The 15,340-nt window shown below is 37.9% G+C and overlaps 1 protein-coding gene across 3 annotated transcripts in view; it reads left to right on the top strand.

The window, feature by feature from the left end:
• EPHA6 (EPH receptor A6) overlaps positions 1-15,340 on the top strand; it is a 518,343-nt gene that overhangs the window by 447,485 nt on the left and 55,518 nt on the right. For all 3 annotated transcript variants that reach the window (XM_075103359.1, XM_075103349.1, XM_075103369.1), the window contains one exon: positions 3,674-3,883. In XM_075103359.1, coding sequence (XP_074959460.1) covers positions 3,674-3,883 — 210 coding nt within the window. The remainder of the gene's footprint in view (positions 1-3,673; positions 3,884-15,340) is intronic.

Raw genomic sequence — 15,340 nt, 5'->3', positions numbered from 1 at the left:
AAAGCCCTGGATAACAACCGCCATATCATTCAGATGAGTGTTTTATGTCCCTATATGATGAGTGAATGAAATGAGAGAATGCAAAGTTGCCAAAGGATTGGTTTGACTCACAGATGTGCATGGCGATTTGCAAATGCTGAAAATATGAGGCCAGATTCATAGCCGGTATAATTTCACCAACGTAGTTGGATTTTCCAAGGGTTAAATATGGCCCATCTTCTCTGTCCTGATCAGCTTAAATCAGACAAATATTTTGATATATTGGAAGATAACAGTTTATAGATTGTAAGGGAATACAACTGGCATGGAAACTGATGCAGAAGCAATTACAGAGAGACTTGAGAGAGAGAAGACTGTTTTGTTGACAGGAAAAATATAGTTGTTCCAACTGCAAGGCTGGCAATGAAACAATATAAAACCAAGCATGAGAAGGGACAGAGGAGAACAGATGCAGAACAGGATTCAGAGAAATATACAGAGGGAAAAGGAGGACAGAGTAAAATTGCAACTGGTACATTAGCAAGTCTGTCATTTCTTTAAAGGTGGAGATAAGAAGCTTGTACTTTTTCTGTCAAGGCAGAGCCCAAAGAAATTTGAAAGAGGGAACAAGAGTATGGCAAAGGCATGAGATTGTTTTTAACTCAGGCATTTCTGCTATACTGCTAAGGCAAATACTGAGATTTCGAAAGAGCGGGAAAAGGTTATGTTTTATGAAAAATCAGTCAAGCATGATCTAGATTTGAAAGAGCACAAATTAAAAAAGGAAGGAATGAATACTTGCGATCCAAGGGGACAAAAGGTTAAGTAAGGTGTTGCAGATGACTCTGAGGTTTGTTGAAAGAATGGAGCTGTTCACAGTGATGAGGAGGAGGTAAAATCTAGAGGCTTGGGGAGGGTGGTTTTGTTTGGTGCTTTGTTCTGGGGGTGAGAAGGCCTTGGTTGGTTGTTTTGCAAAAGTCAGTCATAGGTGCTTTTTTCCAAATCCTAATTCTACAGTTAGCTAAAAAAAGTTACCCATACAGGGTACACGTGAAGAGTGTCAACTGCTTGCAACCAGCTTAATAAATTTTGAGTCAATTGCACATTTAGAATTATTAAATTAAAAGCAAAACCCAAATCCCATGTGGCTTCATGACATAAAATATTGGATAGGGTTCATTGGTTTGTTGGAAGAGGCTTAGAGTATTTAAGAATATTCCATTTTGTCTCTCTTTGCTTAATTGCTGAATGGAAAGTTTCTATTTAAAATGTCTGTCAAGTTTTGGACTCTGAGAGTTTTCCCTTATTCTTGCAGTGGGACCTGTGAAAGGCTCGTAATGGGGTGGCCTTTTGTAAGGTGTCTGGTTATTGCACTTGTGTCTTGACCCTCAGCTGAGTGTTGTCTGCAGAACTGCTTACAGGTGGCTTTGATGGAGACAACAAAGGAAGGGGGTTGCTTATAGGCGTGACATGATTGTTTAGAGAGACCTGGCTTCACTTTGTATGGGGAATTTAGAGACAAGAGAGTACTGATGTAAAAGTAACAGTGAGAACTTTCAAGGGGAAAAGTTGCTATGAATCAGTCATAAATAGCTGGTTCTAAAGAAGTATCATTAAACGTGCTTTGGAGAAGTCTGTGAGATGGCTGTGGTGTTTGGCCACTAACGGAAGCATGGCTCCTTAAATACAGGAGCTGCTGTATGATGAGGTTGTGAGGTGTTCTAGATGAGGAGGAGGTGGTGTGTTAGTATCTGACTTTTTGAGTTCTGATATTCTGGCTTAGAATAGCAGCTTGGAAACATAACCATGTAGCAGCCATGCATATCTTACTATGTTCTTTCTGGTTTTTGCCTTGTTTTATTTATAATCTGAAGAGTAGTACTGGTCAATAACTGGTGAATGTTGCTCATAATACAGGTTTTCATACGCTGCTGTATTGAGCTTTTCTTCCAACTGATTTTATGAAAGGATCGATAGAGTTTCAAGACACTCTGCAAGTTCCACAAACTGTAGAATCCACATTGTCTCTGCCTTTCCTATGTGCTAAGTTTGTCTTTCTGTCTGTACCCAACAGAGTTTAATTGAATAATAGTGATTTTAGGAACTAGTTCCTTTAACTTCTTTATAGGCAAACGACTCTTTCAATTTAGCAGTATTATGCATGCTGAATGACTTATCATTTAAGAATGTATAATTTCTTGATTTAAGTACATGTATAATATATATGAGGCAGATCTGGATCTAGTATTGCTTTATCATAGGAAATAAATTAATAACATGAGAAGCAAGGAGCACCAAACTTCTGGGGTTCGGGGGTTGGTTTGTTTTTTTGTGGATTTTTTGATAACTTCAATTATATCTGAGTACTAATTCCTTAGTTCTTTCAATGTTTATATCCTGACTAGCTAAACATAGGCCCCAAATCATTGAATCCTGATGGGAATGCTGAAATACTTTGTTGATCAGGGATAAAGTTAAGCATATCGATACAGTTCAGCCTATTGCTTTCCTGAGTCTAATGAATTTACTGAATGTACTGGAAACTTCTCCCCTACAAAAATCATCTTCCTTAAATGTATGACTTAAGCAATAGAAATGCCCTGAATGCTGATCAGGACACTGCTACTTGCCTATACCCCAATGCTGAAGGTGTTGAAAGAGAAAATGGAAAGTTAACTTGCAGGGAAGAGCTGTTTGTTTTTGTTTGCCTGTTCCTGCTAACATAAAAGCCTGGCTCACTGAATAATCCATGAGCAGCTAAATGTCTGCCAGCTGAGGTCACAAAAATACTGCTGTAAACAGTCTGCTGTAAAGGGTAGATAGGGCAGACCTAAACTAGGCAAAAAGCCCGTAATCAGATTTCTGTGCAAGTACTCACTTGGTCCCTACTGCCATAGAATTCAGGAGTCTTCTGGTCAAGGAGATACAGATGCATTAACTTTAACTTTGCAGATGGGAAACTAAGGCCCACCAAGACTGACCAGATGGACAAGCGTGGTTATCAACATAACTCTTATTTACATAGTGAACTCCAAGAGGTTTCAGCAGGAGTTAAGCAGCTTAATGCATTCATGGGTTTGGGCTTAACAGGCTTGGGCTTAGTCAGCCAGGAAAACTTCGGGAAAGCTACACGTGACCCCTGAATCTCAGCCCAAATCTCCTTTTTAATCAGTGTTTACAGATTGTATGTTGTTAGGTGCAGGACAGACATGAGGTAAAGCCCCAAACTTTATCCAGGTTTGGTTTTGTTGAACAAACAAACCCCAGCAAAAACCCAAAAGTGAAGTAACAGCAGTACTTCACGCAGACAATCAAGGCTGAGACAATAAGAAGAGGACTTTTTGTTTCCTGAGGCCCTGGAATAAGAGAGGAAGAGAGGAGTTTTCTGTGTATTTTCATTCTTCTATCAAAAAATAGTGTTTGGAGAAAGTGTTCTTAATAACTGGGGATAAAAGACATTAAATGCTGTCAGTAGAAAGATTGTGGAGTGTGTGAAAATGTGGAAGAAAAAGAGGGATAAACTACATAATGAGAGGTGGGATAGTTTACATGGCTGAGCAAGTTAAATACTTGAAAAAACACGCTTGCAGCAGGCGGCTTGGCTGGATGGGTTACAAATGTATTTTAAATACGAGCTGTAGTTAATATCACTAGTACAAAACTTATGAAAAATTGCTGCATTCTTTACTTGCAGAAGCATGATGGCCACTTCACAGTCATCCAGCTGGTTGGCATGCTGCGGGGGATTGCATCTGGCATGAAGTACCTCTCAGACATGGGCTATGTACACCGTGATCTGGCAGCCCGTAACATCTTGGTCAACAGTAACCTCATGTGTAAAGTCTCTGATTTTGGTTTGTCACGAGTGTTGGAGGATGATCCTGAAGCTGCTTACACAACAAGCGTAAGTTTGTCTAATCTCATTTGAACAGTTGATTGCCTTGTGCCTCTTTTATTCCAGTTTCAGATTTGTCCATGTCATAGGAAAAGTAATTTGAATTGGCTTTGTTCCATTCTCCATCCACGTGGTTTAATAGCACTGCCAATATGTTTAAAGGAAGCTGGTTTGATTTTTGGCTGTGTGAGGGATATAAATTGGCAAAAGGTTTTTTTTCAAGCAAATGTGCAGGTATAAGTGGGAGGCCTTTTCTGTTCTTGTTTGGCTTTTGTGTTTGTTTTTTGTTGGGGATTTTTTTCCCCACATTTTTTCCCCTTCTGCTAACTTGTGTTCATTTACAAAGATATGTTATTAAAAGGGGATGATAGGGGAGGAGGGAATCTCACCAGTTCCACTTTTGGAAGCCTGGCATCAAGCTTTGCATTTGTGAATTCAAATTTTCATCTTATTATACTTAAGCTTACTTTCTAACAGAATATGTAGGACCTTGCTCAAGGTTTAAGTCTCATTTCATTAATACTTAAATTCCTTGTGTGATGCAAGTAAATTGATATAGTGGAAAATGTTTTTTGGCTGGTTTTTTTTGGTTTGGTTGGTTTGGTTTTTGGTGTTGGGGGAGGGGGTGGCTTCCACTGAAGTAAAAAATTCTCGAACATGTTGAACGTGGAAAAGGTTGTTAAAATTTGACTTAGAAGAAAAAAGTAAATTGTACCTGCAACATGAAGAAAGCAGGGAAAGGAATGTGTTGGTGCCAGTAAAATTACAAGTTCAGATGCAGCATTTTTTTCACCATATCAAAATACTCAGTTATGTTCCTGTTATGATTATTACCACAACGTTAAGAATCTTAGCTGATGATAAGATGATTTCAAGTAACTTTTGTATCTGTCACTGAAACTACAATTATGAGTGCATTCTCATTAGTACTGTCATAAAATGCACAGAATTTATATGTTCCTGTGATAGGGCAGAGTGACAGAATTCTAATAGAGATAACAAATTAGCATTAAATAATCTATTTCAACCTTTTTTTCTGTTTCCCTTTAAAAAGGGTTTTATGGCCAAAATGAGGAACTTGTCTAATTTAACTGTATTGTAGTAAGTACTCTGGTGTACCTATTGAAATCAATATAGCTATTGTAATGGGATTACAGATCTTTTTTTATATGTGTATATATATGTTTTTTTAGTTTAAGCCTAAAATAGGGCTGTTCTGATAAATTTACTGTAAATTCCACTTCTTAGAACAATGTCTACACAGAACTGCAAGCTGATTAGAGCAAAACAAGTCACTGTACAAGGTTTTCTATCAGTACTAATATGCAAGCTGGGAAAAAAATTGGAGTTTTTTCCTTTACAGGGGAGATTTCCTTCATTTGCTTCTCAAAACCTCTTTTGCTTCACACTGTTTCTTAGTATGAGGCTTGAAAGGGAAAATAAACATTACTGCAGCTTAACAAGTTATCACATGTTGGCTGAGCCTTGCTAATTGTCTGTGTGAGTGTGCTCAGCTGGCAGCAAATGCCCCCAGTGACAAGCAAGTTAACTTGCATTCCTCAGCACTGATCATGGGCTAATCAGCTCAGCTGGTGGAAGGCACTGGAAATTGCTAAGCAGTCTCTCCCAGTTAGATTCAGGAAAAAACACCAAATGATAATTTGAGGCTTTCAGCTATTATTTATCCTAGAAGTTTCTACTGGACACCAATACCGAACAATCAGGTTTTTAGAATAGTTAGTGCCTGCCTTTTTCATCATAGCTAGATCTGCTTTTAATCAGGAAATGCTATGTTGTTAAAAAAAAAATTTCATGGCAATATACCTGTGTTGAAGCACTTTCTTGAAAGATGAGACAGGCTTTATGAAATGCTCTCTATTTTCCTATCAGTTCACATAGGTGGTTAACATGAGTCTCTGAGGTAGCTGTTGTAGGTGGAACACCTCAGAGCCATTGCTTCAGTCCTCCAAGGTTGCAACCACACTCTGTGCCAGAAGCAGGTATCTATAACATGTCCATCATGATACTGCAAATAAGGAGGGGACATTAGAGACCGATAGCCAGTGGCAGGACCCTGTGTCAGCCAGATGTTAAAGGTGAATCTACTTCAACCATGAACTCCACAAAGATCAAAAAACTTTGAAACTCAGGTGGGAAAATGCTATGTTTCATTGTAATATGAACTAGAAACTTTGTAAATAAGAAGAATTCAAAGCAGCAGTGTCAGGCATAATAGAAAATAAAAACATTTTTAAATCACTCATTCCTTTGACCCGAGCCCCCTCTGTTCTTACAAGCGGGCCTTCACATCCAGACTTTCAATCACTGTGGCTGAGTCTGCCCAATTCTCTTCTGTCACCTCGGGTCCTTGGGAAATGTCTTTCCCTCATCCCTAAGGGTAGACTGACTGTTCCAGTCCCTGTTCCATGTGGCAGTCATTCTGTACGATCCCATGATAGCCAAGTTTTCTGTGGGATGCTCTTGCCTGCCATATGCTCCATCCTCTGGGTCTTGCTCCCTTTGAGCAGGTCCTGTAGATGTTCCCTGTAGGGAGTCCAATAGTCCTGTTGCTTTTCTAAAGGAATGCAGCACAATTATGGCCAAAAGAAGGTGAAAGAAAGAAAATTTTGTCACAGTGGCTGTGGAGGACTCAGTGAAGACTTTCACCCAGTAAGCATTCTTTCATGGTAACAGAATAGAACCCCACACTAGATCTCATGTCTTCTCACAGCTTTCACTGGCTATTGTTATGTCATTGATCTGTCTGCTCATCATGAACATCTTCCCAGCAGCAGGCCATGTGTATTACTAGAGGTTTTTATAGCATCTATTTAGTTCCATACTGTGCTTTTGCCATATGAAGGTTAAACCCTCAGTGCTTTCACAAAGGTTCTGGTGCTTTTAGAATTATTGTTTCCTCTCCACAGGGTTTTTTCTTGATAGTAGCCAATTTACCTGTAGCTGCAAGAAATCCAGAGGGCGGGTCTGTATATTGAATATTATTTTTAGGCTCACGTCTCCTAATAAACCACTGTCTGTCAGTGCTCAGAGGAAACTGATTATTTTTAATTCCTCTTTTTGTCTTAGTCCTGGTGTCAGAAATAGGATTGTAAAATTGGATGTCGTCGTTGGAAACAAGAGCTACAAGACAACCTAAGCCAATCAGAAGCCAAAAATTAGAATTCGATATCCACGTATCTGTGATGCTGTGGTTAATACTGTGTGAATGCGTTCCCAGACATAAAAATCGTGAATTGATGCAAAAGAAATAAAATGTTGTAAAGCTGTCGTGCTCTGTGGCAAAACAGTTTACATCCTCACAAAAATAAGCCAAAAAGCTCTCTTACCCTGTGAATTTACCACCTCTGAGCAGGCACAGTCAGATGACTGACATCTTTTGCTTTGTCTTCCTATTCTTATTTAGATATTTAGATTAGTCTAAAGCAGCGAGTAAAGAGGAAGATACGTATATTCTTATATTCTTTCTATTGGCACATCCTCACACGTGCGGGGCAAAAATCAGGAATCAAAGCCTAGGAAAAGAATTGATAGGGAAAATCTGGGAAAGAAACCACCTAGAAAATTACTACATTCTGCGCTCACACTGAAATACTACTTAGGGAGACTATATTCAACTAAGTAGTGATGGGAAAAGTGACAAATGCCCCAAAATAGCACAGTTAAAGGTCACTGTTCCCCAAGAATTTTGGACTGACACTACTGGTAAGAGAGCTGTTGAATGCTTTAAACAGTACATGAAAAGATTGAAATATAATGAGACAAAGAATGCAAATATGGTTTTGATAAGAGGGTTGGAAAGAAATAAGAGATTGGTCTCTGTTTGCTATCAGGAATTGCAAAACTTACAGCAAGATATAATTTTAGAATAGGAAGGAGGAATAAAGAGCTAGCAACATCCAACTGCCAGTCTTTGAGTTTCAGATTGATCAGGAAAAGATAAGGTAAATTTTGGGATAACAGAAAAACATTATTTTTTTTCCACGGAGACAAAATTTTCTTTTCTAGTAGTGGTTTCCTAGGCAGCAGTAGCTCATAAAAAGACATTTCTAGTATATAAACAAGCATTCCTGCCAACACAGAGGACACATAGGCTCTTGCAATCTTGCTTTTAGATATACTGTGTTTATATGATGTAAATTCATTTAGGTTAAAACAGAGTCAGGGTTCGTCTGTCTTTCAAAAAGAACCATGACCCTCCAGGAAAATTTTTTACATGTAGCAAAGTGTGTACATACATATACACATATAAATAGAAAATAAAATCATAACAGGATCTGTAGCGTTACTGCAAAAAGGACTAAACTGGTGTTTCTGTTAAAGGTGACACCGTACTATTCTGTGTTAGATCTGATTTTTAGTGAGGCAAAAAGCTGCTACTAACTGAATTGTGATACATAAGAGAAATCTAGAATGTATTTATTAGCTGTATTTCTGTATTCAGCCTTTGTGTATAAAATATTTTCTTACTTTCAGAATACTAATTAGAGAATTGATTTATTGCACTGCATCTAGTTGAATCATTTGATGAACTTTACAGGTTTGACGCTTCTGAAGCCAGTTGGATAAAATACTCCATCCATGGAGATTTGGAGCTTATTAGATTCATTAGAGGAGCAAAGCAGATTGATTCCAGCAATCTATATAAATGCTGGCAAGTAGCAAAATTTTGGGAGGATCAGATGAGGACTTAATATTTACTTTGTTACATAATTTCCATACGTCAAGACACTTTCCATTTTCTCTTGTACACAAATAATGGGTACAGGGTGGGGGAAGGTTTAACTTGCTAAAAGGTGAAACAAGACACAAATTATTTTCTAGTTAATCTGGGGTGTCAACAGTTTCTGAATTACCTGAGTGCTATGACAAGCATATTGCCTAGTCATTTAAGAATCTACTTAATCGGAGACAATGGAGTAAATTATTGGCAGCCATTCAGAAAAAGAGGAAAAAGAGGTTGTGTACTGTAAAGGTCTGTATTAACCTATTTTCTCAAACTATTTGGTGACATAAGGTTAAGCACCATTGTTATCAGCTAGTTAATTCTGTATGTAATGTGACAAGAGCACATTTTGTCATCATCAAACAGAGAAACATACTGATAGGCAGGATGTATTGTGGCCGTATTTGGTTCTTAGCCTGAAACCAGGCACATGATGTGGAATCACACCACGCCTTTCCTTTATCTGGAGGGGTTTTTTACATTTGATCTCACTATAGCTATAGCCCCCCATTTTTTAGCCAGTCTTATGTGGTTTGTAACAGGCTAATGCCCTGTGAGAATAATTATATTCTCTTCCAGTTTTGTACTTCATCTTGCGGGGCTGAAGCCTGATACGGGTGCCTTGCCTGAATACTCTGTTGAAAAAGTAGTTAATCTCTCAGAGCACGTGCAAGAAGTCAGGAAGCAAGTTAATAAGAGCTGTGCCAATGTGCTCAGCCTGCACCAGTGTGTAGGAAATGCAGTAACTAGTTTTGAAGTGTGTGATAGGATTTGTATCAAGTGGTGGTGAGATGAATCGCCTTCACATGAATTGCCAGCTTCAGCTGGACTCGTTCCCTGCTCCCAGAGGATACATGGGGTTGGAGGCCCTGCATGTGCCCCCTTCAAGCCTCTGTCTTCTGTTGTGCTGGCCCAGACAAAGATAAAGCGTGCTCAGGTTATGCTCAGGGACAAATAGCCGACGGGTAAAGGAGTGGCCTAAGGAAGAAGTGTCTTGGGGAAAAAAAAAGACTTGTTGCCTTTTGGGGTCTAATGGTGTGAGGTGGGATGACTTTTAACAAGTACTTATATGTTTAAAAGGAACACAGAGTCCCAAACTTACTCATTCAGTGTAGGGCATGGTGTTTGCTATTTGCTTGGCTCATTTATAGTAGCTCCTGAAGATGAGGATATGTGTGTGTTGAAGCATTTTAATACGTCCAATCTCTTAGATTGTCTATTCAGCTTTTATCCCACTGTGATCCCAAGTTCATTTAAGAGTTTTTTATGGTTTATTTAACCCTCCTTAAAGTTAGTAACTATTGAAATATTAACAGAATATAACATAGACCACAACAAAAGCAGACCCTTATGAGGAAGGTCCAAGGACAAGAATGAGAGATAAATATAAAATTAAGTTCTCTCTCCATGTTTTGAATTTGCCACCTTTCTACTTCTGTGAGTATTCTCTTCCTCACTGTAACAGTTGTCATCTGAGCTATAAGAATGTGTGGAGAAAAAAAAGCAGGAACATCTGCATTTAGAGGTACAGAGGATAAAAAGCAGCTTAATTCAGAGAGATTTCTAAATGAAATGGTTGAATTTAATTGTAAAAACTCAACAAATACTCTTGTCATCCCTGCTTCTCCTCCCCCACCGCACCACCCTGAGTAGGAACTCCAAAATACATTTGGCAGAGAAACACAGTTGGAGGTTTTGCACCTCACTTTTTCATGCTCAAAACGGTGATGTTGATGAACTCAACCTGAGTATGCCCTAACATCTTGGCTGTAAAAAGGGTGATATTTTGCATGTCATTTCTAATATGACTTTCAAAGTATCATCCCATCATTCATCATAACCTAATTTAATTTCCAATGAAAAGAAGAAACTGTACTATAATCAATCTAAAAATTGCTGCCTTTTTGGAGATTTGTATGCTCTGCCTTTACTATTAGCTTGGATTTCAACTTCTTGTCTCTCCAATTCCTCCCAATTTCATATTAACAAATTGGGTTATTAAACACTACATGTATGTGCCTTGCTATTTCTCAGGTTTGTTCTCTGGTCATCTGTAAGTGTGTTTATGAAAAGTGGAGGCATGCATTTACAAATAACTTACAGAGTAAGATTGAGAATAAACTTCTTACAGACCTAAAGCGTCAGTGCCATTGAAGGAGCATCTAGGAGAGAAATGATGAATCTGTGGCACTTAATACTGATTGTGATTGTGTTGATTATTTTTTGGAATAATATTGTCTGGGAACAGTGAAGCATATTTTAGCGCAGTGGTTTTCAACCCTTCTCAGAGCATGGATTCCTGAAATTTATCCAGTGGAGATGCAAACTTTGTTAGAAACTTCTCATCTGTGGTTTTTTGTATAGCGTGTTGCACTTTGGTATCTTTCACAGATCTCTCTAAAGTATTCCAGAGGCTCTCAGGGGTTGATATATACCAGGCTGAAAACCCATTCCACTATTGGAGTATTTTCTGTTGATTCACTGCGTACATATTTTTGCTGAACTCATAGCAACTGCTCTAGCAAGGAAGGACATAGGGATTAGGGTTATGAGAGATATCCCAACACTCAGAAAAGATGTGTTTAGCTCTGACTGTGAATACCATTTAAAACTGCTGCTATTCCAGAGGATTAATAGCAAAATGTACCTGCCTACTGCAGAGATGACGAGCAATGCTGGATATTCACATCAGTGAGTCTTACACTTAGTGTGTTTCGAGTGATCATTTGAGCCAAATTTTTAGCTGTTGGTCTAGGTCTAGGTCAGAAATGTACACTCCTGTTTCATAAAGTACAAAAGTAAGGGTACATCCAATTAAGCTAAAAGATGGGAAATTCAAAACTATTTTAAAGATAGGAAATAGTTTTATCAAAAAGTGTGCAATTAAACCATGGAGGCAATTGCCAAACAAAACTATTTGAGTCAAGATTTCAACAAGATTTATTAAAAAACAAAAAAAGCAGGGGCGGGGGGTGATGTTGAATATTCTTAAGAAATAATATCTAGTTACTGCAGTCAATAACAACTTTAGAGGTATGAAGTCTCATATTTCAGCCTAAGGAAGGAGGGAGGACAGGAAGAATACAAATATGAGAGAGAGAAGTAGCAGAGTAGATTATTTTCAAGCTCTCACACCTTCCTCTGAAACATCTGATACGGCTACTGCCGCAGGTTGCAGGATTAGAGCACCTTGGGTTTGATTCACTATGGCAATTCTTGCTTCAAACTTGAAGTAACTCTAACCAATAAAATAAACTGACTCTGGATGTGCAGGATGTCTGTTTGTAACAGTCCTTGAATCAAGACTGCACCTGTCTAACACCCATGCCCTAACTCATACAGAAGGGGTGTGCAGGTTTCACACAGTGAAATTCTGCACCGTATGCTGCATGGATGCAAAATAAGTCATCTCATGTTCAACATTCTTTGTTAGACATTCCTTTGAGGTAGCTTAGTTCTGCCAAATGCATTTGTTAGTGAAAGCGATAACAAAATGTGAGTGCAGGAAGTCACATTCCAAATGGAAATGGTTATGTACTAGAGTACAATCCACTACAAAAACTCTAGGAACTATTTTGAGAAATTATGTACAGCACTAAAAACAGGCAGACCACAGCAAGCATATAAACCTGTAGCAGTTTAAAACGCTATATGTGGTACTACTGAAACTTAATATAGAATATGATATATAAGTAAAATCACTGTTATGGGGAAAACATTGAAAAGATCAAAAAGGGTAAGAGAATGTAAGGAGGCAGAGACTATCATTTAGTATTTTAGCAGTGCGAATAGTGACAAAAATTAGACAAAGTAACTTTTTTAGATAAAATGACTGGTGCAAGAACTTTGTTTAAAAAAAATTGTAAGAAAGACACTGGAGTGGATCTCAATGATCAGCTTAAATAACAGCTAACACAACAGAAGATCATGGAACAGAACTGAGGAGAAAACTAGCCTACAAAAATGCATCTGCAATTTCATTATAGTTTGGCTATGATCACAGGCAGCAATAATAGAGCAGATGAAAAACACCAGGCCAAGAGCTTTTCTAAGCCAACATATGAAAGATTAAATTAGGTTCTTCAGCTAGATCTTGATTGTTAGGATGCTGATCTGGGAATGTATTTTAACTGAATTAATTCATGTTTTGTTACCTGACTTTGGAGTGCAGTGATATGATTTGCCTTTTCAAATACAATTGATCCCTAGTTTACTTTCAAAAGCAAAACAAGGGTATTTTTCATTGTTACATTTTTCTGCAGTGCTGAGTTCTTGTTTTGCTTTGTAGTTGTCACACACTGTTAGGGGAATACAACCTGGCTTTATTTTTTAACACAGATATGAAGAAACACCATCTATAATATGCATTATCAAAGGCTAGATGAGGGCTTATGGGATCATTGGTTTTTATTTTAATCTTTGTTGTTAGGTTCAAGATAATGTAGAAAACAATTGATATAACTTTCTGTATGTCCTGTATCTGTGTTTAAAAATCTACTTTCCAATTTGTAATTTAATCCCATAATATACAATTTTCTCTTTGGGAAATTCAAGTTTCTTTACCAGGAGATACTAATTTGTTTAATGGGTTTGAAGAGTACCTGTTTGTTGGAGAGTACATGGCCAGCCGAAGACATGAAGCAGCTACACAACATGCTACCTTGGAAAAGGAAGAGACTCTCTTAGCAGACCCATTTTGCTGTTAAACTTCCTCCTGCATAGCTGGTGGCAGCATCACTCAGTCCCTGCTGGTAGGGAATGCAAAAGAAGTATGACTATAAAGAGAGACTGCCATTTTAAAAAGAAATGAGGATAAGCTGGGGAGCCTATAGATCGGCATCCTTCAAAAGGTGGCCGTTTGTGACCATACCGTTGTCTTCGGGGTATTTAATATCCTGCTGATCGTCTCCTTCTTTATCTCTACAAAAAGTTGTCATTAAATGTCTGCATAAAGCTACAAAGCAGGTTTCCGCCCTCCCCCCTGACAACTTATATTTTTAAATCTTTAAATGTAACAAATATCCTTTTATTTTCAGAATGATAATTGCCATTGCTTCTGGTGACCTAATGATCCGATTAGTACTTTGGGGAAGGCAGAGACAAGGTCAGTTTCCCTGCAGGGCTTAAATAATACTTTCCATTGCCTAAGAGGAAAATGAGAAATATGTTTTACTTCTGCTATAGCCTAGAATGAAAGATTATTCATCGAGTGTGTCACAGCACTGACTGGTTTTAACATCACTAAGGCTGGTGTTTTATAATTAACTGGTAGAGCATCTAGAAAACTATTTGGGAGGAAATGAATATTCCTTATTTGTTGTTATATAGCTGGGGGGAAAAAAAAGGGCTCTGTTTCTCCCCACAGACAGTGTTATCTCGCAGTCATGAATGTTAAATTTGGCTTTGGTATAAGATTCAAAAGTTACTGGTATTGAACCCATATAAATAGGCAATGCAACTTCTCTGAGAGAATCTTAAACAGCTATGCAAGGACAGAGGAGTCGGGGAAAAAGCCAATGCACTTGAAAATAATTTCTGAAATAATAGTTAAATGAAGGCTATGAATCTCTGAAATCTACAGGTGATGTTTCCAGACTACGAACTGACCAAGGCACCAAAGTCATTGCCCTCTCAGCTGGACCTGACAACCTTGGAAACTTCTGCTTGTGCCCACTGCTCTCCTCCCTTCTAGCTAGGTTTCTGGAAACCAAGTCCAATAAAGTTAAGCAGTATACTAATACATATATATGTACTACATATTTTATATTGTAAGTGGTCATGGCATTTTATTGTTAATTCCTCTTACTGCTGATAGATATTTTTTTTAAAAAGCTAACAATTACCAGAATATTAATCAAATTTCTAATACAGCTGGGTTTTTTGGCTACATATGGACTTGATTGCATGCATTTATAATTGCTTAATTTTAATTTTTCATCAGAATTGCCATTTTCAAAATATAATGGAAGAAGCTATTGTAAACAGCAGAATGTACTTATACATTTTCAGCAATACTTTCATTGACGTAGAACAATACTATCCACACTTAAGATTAAAAATGTAGGAGCACTAATGTAAAATCAGAGTTATTGCTTTGTTGCTAATTATGTGAACAAATATAATACCGAGCACCTGTTTTGTTAGGCTATTGCTAATAATGCACCACAGTTTATTTGGTGTTTTTAACATTCAAAGTATTGACCAAGGTGTAGTGTATCATAAAATATATTTACTGTGTTAAACTTGAACCTACCTGCAGTATACACAGCCTCTGATATACTGTTTAATGAGTTTCAAGTCAGTCTGTTAAGGTCAGAGCTGTTACTTTCAGTAGCATAACAGCTGACATTAATTACTATAGGTTATAGTATTCTGATATATAGAATGAGTGGAACAAGCCCCTGAAAGCTTTGATTGAAAAATAATCTAGCTTAGTCATAAGCTGGGGCTTTTTACTATTCAAAATTACTGGTACCTTTTTAAGACAGGTTAAGAAACTAAATTTGTTTACTGCATGGTATTGAAGCCAGAAGAGGCAAGTGATTCATTGGGAAAAGAAAACCATTCAGTTTTAGTGATCCAAACAGCTCAGGTCCAACTCTTATTTAGCTGCTTTTAGGTGAAAGCAAGTAAGATCTGGATGTCTCTTCCCCCCCTCCCCCATTTCTTGCACCACTCTCCATGGGAATTCATGATCCATCTTAAGTCCTGCTGTAAAAAGT

This window comes from Phalacrocorax aristotelis, chromosome 1 (assembly GCF_949628215.1).
Source record: "Phalacrocorax aristotelis chromosome 1, bGulAri2.1, whole genome shotgun sequence".
Lineage (NCBI taxonomy): Eukaryota > Metazoa > Chordata > Aves > Suliformes > Phalacrocoracidae > Phalacrocorax > Phalacrocorax aristotelis.
This window is presented reverse-complemented; position numbering and strand designations above follow the sequence as displayed.